At 35.3% G+C, this 9,055-nt stretch overlaps 1 protein-coding gene across 1 annotated transcript; it reads left to right on the top strand.

The window, feature by feature from the left end:
- Positions 1 to 189: 189 nt before the first annotated feature.
- Positions 190 to 2,968, top strand: LOC111390662 (coronatine-insensitive protein 1-like). Its single transcript, XM_023015721.1, has 5 exons — positions 190 to 202; positions 296 to 397; positions 446 to 531; positions 624 to 1,208; positions 1,801 to 2,968. Exons 1-5 carry the CDS (start codon positions 190 to 192, stop codon positions 2,608 to 2,610), a joined length of 1,596 nt encoding a protein of 531 aa, XP_022871489.1. The 3' UTR covers positions 2,611 to 2,968.
- The last annotated feature ends 6,087 nt before the right edge of the window (positions 2,969 to 9,055 follow it).

Below are 9,055 nucleotides of genomic sequence, written 5' to 3'. Positions count from 1 at the left end.
AAAAAAACAAGAAAGCATCCAACTCGGAATGATGGCAGAATTATCAAAACAAGTTTTTGATGATGATGCCTCAATGAAAATGATTAATCCCTTTCTGATCTATCTTTATCTGCTAAAGATTAATCCCTTCTATTCTCCTTCCCTAAAGTTAACGTACTTTGTCAAATATCGATAGAAAATACTTGGTTAATGCAAGTTTCCTGTACTTCTGCTGAATTAAAATTAAAATCAACAAATTTCTTTTAGTATTATTTGTTCTCTTTCTTTTCTTATTCTAACTCATTACTTGTATCAGTTGCTGCATTTGATTTTTTTAAGCTGCAAGATGATTTGAACAATACTTTTTTCCCCTTCCCTTCTTTAACCAAACTTCATTATATGTGCCGTGCTTCTGAAAGTTAGACTATAATCTCTAAATAATAAATTATCATAGAATTATAACCAGGTGAAGAAATAACACGAATAGGTGGCCAAATACATGTCTATGGGTATGTATTGGTTTTGAAAATAGGGGTTATTGGCATGAGTACAGTGATAATGCAGCACATATAGATGGATTAGATTATGTCTTTCATCTTTCCTCAAAATCGTATGTATAAAGTGAATTTCTCTTAAATCTACAGGCCCTTTTGAAAATTTATTTAATTGACATGTTGATGTCATTAGTTCCATTTTTTCAAAAATTATCTTTACTTCTTTGCAGGAGTTTGAGGAGCTTGGATATGGAAGAGAGCTCAATAATTGAGAATGACGGGGAATGGCTACATGAGCTTGCTCTGAGAAATACAGTTCTTGAAAATTTGAACTTCTACATGACAGATCTTGTTCAAATCAATTCTGGAGACCTTGAACTGATAGCCAAAAACTGCGCATCTCTGGTCATGGTGAAAATTACTGATTTTGATATTGCTGACCTCGTTGGTTTCTTCCGCAATGCAGCTGCATTAGAAGAGTTTTGTGGGGGCTCTTTCAGCAAACCACCCGAAGCTGGTGAAGGCGATCAAAATGAGCGATTAGAAAGGTACTCGGCGGTACCATTTCCCCCAAGATTGTGCTGCTTGGGTCTTACGTACTTGGCAAGACCTGAAATTCCAATTGTCTTTCCTTTTGCTGCTCGACTTAAAAAATTGGATCTGCTTTTTGCTCTGCTTGATACAGAAGGTCACTGTCTCTTACTGGGAAGGTGTCCTAACTTGGAAATGCTTCAGGTAAATCTTTTGTGTTTCTCCTATTTTGTTAATCATGCATATGCATTTCCTTTATGTGGATGGAGGGTGCTACGTGCTATGTCCTAATTTCTCGTCTGAATTTTAATGTTTCTTGGTTTTCGTTGGATTGTTGAATGTAATATCTTCTTCGGCAGAGTAGAGACATAGCAGCTCGATCGTTGACATGTTTCTTGCGTGTGAAAACGGTAAAGAATATGAATAATATAGGACATCATGTCACACGTCTCCAAGATGAGTTCGCCAAGTGTTTCTTAAGTGTTTTTTTTTTTTTAATTAAAATATTAAAAAATAAAATACGCCATGTGGAGTGTCTGTGACTGATCCTTGAAAGTTTGAGAAGTGTTAATGTCTCACACTATAAATTAACAAGGCTATTTATTTTTCTTATGAAAAAAATTAGCAAAATGCTCCTGAGGTTACTATTAAATTAGAAGAATAAGGAATATCACATTTATTTTTCTTATGAATACTATAGGACCGTTTAGATGTCGTATGCTATGTAATATCTTCTATGTTCATGAATAAAATTTTGAAGTTAAGTAATTAAACATGATTTTGTCTTTGTGAACAGTCAAGGGACGTGATTGGGGATAGAGGATTGGCAGTTGTTGCTCAGATTTGTAAAAAATTGAAAAGACTCAGGATTGAGCGTGGCGATGACATGGAAGATGTTGAAGGCGTGATTACCCAGAGAGGATTAATTTCTTTGTCACAGGGATGCCTGGAATTGGAATTCTTAGCTATTCCTGTGTCTGAAATCACAAATGCATCCCTAGAATGTGTAGGCACGCACTTGAAAAAGCTCTATAGCTTCCGATTAGTCTTAATTGAAAAACAAGAGACGAGAGCAAATTTTCCGCTTGATAATGGAGTTCGATCTTTGTTGATGGGTTGTAATAAACTTACTGGCCTTACTTTGTATCTTCTTCCTGGTGCACTAACAGATGTGGGGCTCAGTTATATTGGAAAATATAGTCCAAAAGTGAAATGGATGCTTTTGGGATTTGTTGGAGAATCTGATAATGGGATTTTGGAATTTTCCAAAAACTTGCCTAGCCTCCAAAAGCTAGAACTGAGGGGATGCCTTTTCAGTGAAGGTGCACTAGGAGATGCCATACTAAGACTACCTTCATTGAGGAGTTTGTGGGCACAAGGATACAATGAATCTGGGGCTGATTGGGATAAAGTACACAAGAAGCGTCCAAAATGGATTATCGAGTTAATTCCAGCATCACGAGTTGCAGTTCCTAATGAAAATGGAGAAGATGCATTCATCGAGAATAAAGCCCAAATTCTAGCATATCATTCACTTGCTGGTCAGAGAACAGACTTTCCATCTACAGTTGTACCCTTTATCCCCAAGGATACAATGGACGAATAAACGTGTTTAGGCATCATGTAAATAAATTCCTTACCAGCTTGAGACACTTTCTATTCTGAGTTTAGTGTAATGAGTTTTTGCTTTCTTAGGTGATAGGAAAGCAATTGCGCCGTGCCCTTGTCATTCTACTTCTCATTTGTATAGAATTTTGATGTGTTGTAGTCTGGTAATGCTTGGAAGTTCCATGGATTGGTGCTAATGAACCAACCCCCCTAGTGTAGTTGTAACAGGTCGACTGAACATGTACTGATATGTGACAAATATCAGCGCTGTATTTTGTCAACGATGAAGCACATTGCACTATATTTTCACTTTGTTCATGAGTCATGACCAAGTGAACAAAGGTGTTCTTACTGTCTCTTACATTTCTACAAAGTATTGGCTAGCATATGCTCTCACAAAGCCCCGTTCCAAAGATTTTTTAGTTTCTTCTACCCCAAACAAGAACACGTTTAAAAAATATAGAAAAATGTCATCTTTTCCAACTGAGCTCATCCACCCTCGACCAAATACCAGCCCTGATACTTCTCTTTTCTTAAAGATAATAATGGATTGAATTCTTTTATCTTTTATAATGTTGGCAACTTAATAAAATTAGTCATGGTAATGAATGGAAAAAAAAATGGTTTATTTGATGTAATTATGAGAAGACTACTTAATTTCAGTTAATTATTTATATGTAGATATATCTCCATGACAATACTTCGGAATACATACCAATACTATGAATGAGCTTCGTAACCTGATTATAAAGTAAAAGATCGATTACTCAAGTTTAGGAAGGATTCTTGAAAATCAAATGAAACTTGCAGAAATATTATGCGTACTCTGTATTTTACTTCTATAAATTGTAGCCAACTAAATTAAAAATGGTAAAACCATATATTTTAGATGACCATCACCATCACCATCAATTATTATTAATCATCATCCGCTTCGCTGCATCTATAGATATACATAATACACACACATTATACAGATGCGCCCCAGTTTTTATCTGTGCTCCTCGGACGTCTTTGTTCAAGATTTGACATATCCAAGAAGCTCAAAAGATCAAGAATTCTCGAGTTTCTTTCTTTTTTCAAGGTATGCTAGTCTTTGATCAGATGTTTTCAGTCAACTACTTTGGTATAAATTCTCGCTATAATTTGTTCATCCGGTCATTTTCCATTTGTGCTGAGACCTATTGAATAATCGACCTTCAATTGGTGGACTTTCCGGATTCAGAATACCAATCTCAACCTTCACAACACCCAACCAAACTGACCCAAACTTCAAACTTTCTTCCACACTCCGATTGCTTTACCTTGTACCCACTATGGACACAAAAGAGACGGTGTTTTCAGCCACTAAGGCCATGAAGAAACAAGAAAAAAATCGGCCTAGAGAGCACGAAGCAAAGAGGCTAAGAGTTTTCTTCCAAAGCAAGACAAAACACGCGTGAGTTACACTGACAAAGGAGGCTAGCTTATATAGTTTAGGTTAGGTCAAATATATGGGCCAAGTCCAATACAAAGAGGTTAAGTGGGCCAACGTATATAAGCTGTCCAATAAGCGTGAAAGTTGGGCCATGAGCAACAGTAATTAATTAGATTGCTTCCAATGATCCAAATAGTCTTAGGGTCGGATCCTCAATCTTGAGTGTCGATAATTAATTTATCCAACATCGGCTTAACATCGTCACCCGGAATTATTGGGTATAAAAAATCCCAACAAGACCAATAATTTCTTGTCTATTACTCTTCAATTTACTGGGTCAATTTGGGTCACCCTCATCCCACATTTTTTTACATACAGGCAGGGCACTATAATGACTAGTCATTTTGTGTATGGTTGTGTGTGTATTTCAGATTTGAGCATAAACCCATCAAGAAGATAGGAATATTGTTGTGTTAAAGATCCGATCTGTAGAGTTTGTGGAGCAGTGTCTTTCATTGGGACACAACAGAAATGCAAGGCCTGTGAAAAGACTTAAAGACAGTTTATCCAGTGGAGCTGTTGTCTGCTGATGGAGTGGATTATAACAAATCTTGCTTCAAATGCTCTCACTGCAAAGGAACCCTCAAGGTATCTAACTTTTTTTTTTCCTGCTACGGGTGCTGCTATTTTTCAGAATGATTCCATTTGCATTTCATTATTATAGATTTATGAACAAAATCTTCATTTTTGCAAAAAAAATTGCAACTTTTTTGGCTGATGGTGTATGTGTTGGTAGATTTATTAATAGGTTTATTGAAGTTTCTTCTTCTTTTTGTTTGTTTTTGGTTTACTGGAAAAGTCTCTGACAGTAAATAGCTCGTGAACACTAGTAAAATATAGTTAATAACAATGTATCTAATTTAAGAAATCAGACTTGCATAATGTGGGAACAATATCTGCAGCTTAAAGGTCCAAATTTTGCACCAGTAAACTTGGTTTGAAGGTTAGAAATTTATTGCTAGCCTACTCAATCAGATGGGATTTTTCTCCCTCATTACAGATCCCATGCTACCCCATTAACTGAAAATCCGTAACACAAATTGGTGTTTTGTGTAGTCAAAAGATTTGAAGAATGAAAATAGATTGCAAGTGCCTGATTGAATTGATCTAGCACTAACGAAATTTTCTGTCACTACAATTTCCATGAAAAAGATGATGAATATTTTAATGTAGTGCCAGTGATGTCTCTTGCTGTTCACGGGGAATTTGTAAATACTTTTCAGCTGAGCAATTACTCGTCGATGGAAGGTGTTCTGTACTGCAAGCCTCACTTTGAGCAGCTCTTCAAGGAGACAGGCAGGTTCAGCAAGAATTTTCAGACACGTATGCCTTCTCTGGTGTGACCTGGCTCTTTTTGCCCTAAAAAATTAGTTAGATATTCTCTTTTAATTACTTTTTAACAATTCATTTCATTGTCCACAGCTGCAAGGTCCGCTGAGAAGTTAACTGCAGAGATGGTATAGTTTCCCCAACTATGTATATCTGTAATTAGTAAAGAAAAGATTTTGCTTGATTTGTGAAATGGCTATCTCTTTTTACCTCTGAATCTGAATCTGAATCTGAATCTTTTCTATAATGTCCAGACAAGATCACCAAGCAAAGCTGCCGGCATGTTCCCAGGAACACGATAAATGCGCTACTTGTGATAAAACAGCTTACCCTCTTGAGAAGGTACAACAAATTTCTTTAATTGGCATCTTGATACAGCTTTATTTGAAAATTTATGCGATCTCTTAATTGGCTAGATTGTATAGTCCAGATTTTTTGTTTCTCGGACTCGTGTTTTAATTTGGTCCCTAGTTGCAATTTGGTTGGGTATATAGTAGTAGTTTGCAGACAATCTGTCTGTGCTGTTTGATCTTCTTCTGTTTCTCTGAAAGGGCTTAATTACTGACAGTTAAAAAAGAATATCAGTTAAGAAGGGCCGAAGAAATTCCCTAACATAGACTTGGTCCGTGTCTGAATACGGTTGGCAATTCATTTCCACTTTGAAGATAAATGGATTACTATGGACCTCTCTATAAAGATCCTCAATACTATGATTATTTCTATTTGAAGTGAGTTCTACAGATGTATATAGTGTGAAAGGATAAAAGCATTATGGTGAGCCAGAAAATGTATGTTTACTCCTTTATGTGTAGAACAAGCCATTCCTGCAGCAATAAACACGTGCATGGTGCATCTATGAACATGTTGGAGGGGTAGCATACAGGGTGCTGCTGTCTTGGTAAATTCGTCGTGTGCTACTTCTAGGATAATTTGCCATAACATGACTTCGAGACTTCGAGTGCATGTGGTTGTTTATTATGGACAATTTACTTGTATCTTGATGCATGGTGGAAGTTGACTGATGAGTGAGTTTGACCTTTCCTATCAAAGTACACATGCATATCGATCTCATAAAAAATGTCGCATGATTTTGTATTCAGAATGTGCATTTATTATTGGCTACCTAGCTGCCAACGTGATGTGTAGTGATAGGTTGATTGGACTGATTAGACGTTGGCAATATATTTGGCATGGAGGATTGTTTAGTACTCAACAATATTAAAGAAGAAAAAGAATTTAAAATTTTGTTCATTAAACTCTTCACCTTGTATTGAGTACTAAACGTGCACAGGGTCATTTTACTAGTGTAGCTAAGTTTTAAAGAATTTCTGTTATTTCGTCGCTACTGTGGGATTTAGTTACTGCTTTAGTTTTTCATCAATATTTGATTTACTTTCAATTGTTATGGTTGACTGGATAGCATGTATTTACTTGCAAGATCGGGTAGCTTAGTTACTTTGCTACAGATTTCCTCAACATTTCTACTTGAAAAACTTGTATGTAGCCCTGTTTGAACCCCATTATTTCCTCATTAAAATGAAAAATATGACCGTTATCCATCACATCAAGTCATCATATTTGACTTTTTATTTCTTGTGTAGGGTTCATAACAGCTATATTTTTCATTCTTATTTTTACAATAATATGGCTCAAACGGGATGTAAATATTCTGCAAGTGATAGTGGAAAACCAAAGCTATCACAAATCTTGTTTTTTAAGTGTTCGCATGGTGGATGCCCTCTATCTCCATTCTCCATTGAACTATGCAGCCCTAGACGGCATTTTGTACTGTAAACCGCATTTTTCCTAGCTGCTCAAAGAAAAAGGCAGCTATAACCATTTAATCTAGTCTGCATCCATGAAGAGCCCAACAGACACCGTTCCAGATTCTTGAACTCGGTTTCTTTCCTTGTTATCGATCTCTACGTGGGCTTGTGATTTTTTTGGTTTTTCTTTTGTTTTACAAATCTTTGATCTATGCAAGTAAAACTTGAGATGCTCGATCATTTACTGTGTTATGTTTATGTTATTCGCTAAGTATACTTTGTCATTTGATTTTGTTATAAGATGTTCACATTTCCACACTATGATATTTGAAGATTGATTATGTTATGGGATATTTTTATCTAATTTGTAATGGATTATTATTAATGCATAGTTAAAAGAAGTGCCTGAAAGTAGAAATAACTTTTTTTCTCAATTCATAATAATTCATAATGTTTTAGTAAGTAAATAATAATAAAATAAAAGATTGTTTTGAAGGACTATATTGATGTAGGATAAAAACGTGAATAATAATAAAAGGATATTGTTTGTAACCCACGTACAGGTGTTGCTCAAATTTTGTTTGAGTACAGGTGTTGCTCAAATTTCGTTCAAACAAAAGTGAAAAACATTGGAATCACCAATGAACAAGAAAAATTGAATTATTATAAAAGTCTAATTTACAAACCCTCAACATATATTTAAAGATTTAAAACAAAATCTTAATTTTGTAGATAAATTCAAATAAAAATTAAAAAAATATATTGAAATAATGAAAATACCTTTAAATTAACTTTTAAAAAAATGTTAAAACCAACCCCTAAACAACGAAATTTTCCTCCAAAAATGTGCAGAATCAAGTAATGCTGTCAAATAGAAGCAAAATTCTGACAACTGAATTGAAAAATACACCCAAACTTCTTATTCCCTCTCTTTTTTAATTGGTTTAGAATTTTCTCTTTTTAAGTTTTAATTGATCCGCATCATTTACTATCACATACCTTTGCTCGTTTCAACTTCAACCAAGAGCATGTTTGGAGGTGACTTTTATAAGCATGAGATGTGGATGCTTTTTCTGTGTGTTTATGAGCATGAAGTAAGCCACCCCAAATCTGATCTTAGGCTTATAAGTAGGCTTTTGCGCTAACCAAACATGCTCCAAGTCTAATGAGTATTAGTCTGCATTTCGCAAGAACAGTGTGCTTCGAGCTTCAATCAATCCACTAGTCATGGATTCCCACAAATTGGTGCAAGAGTCTTTCATTGATTAATCAATATATTAAAAAAAAAAAAATTTGAATAAAATACTATGTGGACTGGATTCTACAATCCTTTCCTGAAAGAATACAAGGGACAAAAAAGGTTCTTTTTTCTCCATAACCCCATACTCATGCTAGGCCAAACTAAGACTTGACTTATTAAGAAAACTTCCAAGGCTAATCTGGTGGTGGTTGCAGGCGAACAGATTGAAGCCTCTTACTGGGCTTCGAAAAAAAGTATAATTGGAGGGCAAAATCCGTAGACGAAAGCACATGATCCGTACTTTCTACGGGAAGGTTGCACCTCACATTCATGTCACAGTATAGAAGAATGTCAACTGTTGATGCTTTTAGAGATTGTTCTCTCGTTTACTTCGCTTCTTGGATTCGCTATAGAGTATAACGCCAATGACTGTCAGAGTATACCCAAGCATTCCAGTAACAGAAACGGGATTCCTAAATATTAATATTGAAATAACCACTGCTACAGCACCTTTTGCATTTCCTAGTACCTGAAAAGACAAATTTTAATGACTAAATAATACGTCATTTTAAGATTATCAAGTTAAAAAGTACCTTTCTAGCCACATCTTAACATATTTAGTTCATCACGG

The sequence above is a fragment of the Olea europaea genome, unplaced genomic scaffold (genome assembly GCF_002742605.1).
Source record: "Olea europaea var. sylvestris unplaced genomic scaffold, O_europaea_v1 scaffold703, whole genome shotgun sequence".
Lineage (NCBI taxonomy): Eukaryota > Viridiplantae > Streptophyta > Magnoliopsida > Lamiales > Oleaceae > Olea > Olea europaea.
Note: the sequence above shows the minus strand (reverse complement) of the source record. Positions and strands in the feature narration are given on the sequence as shown.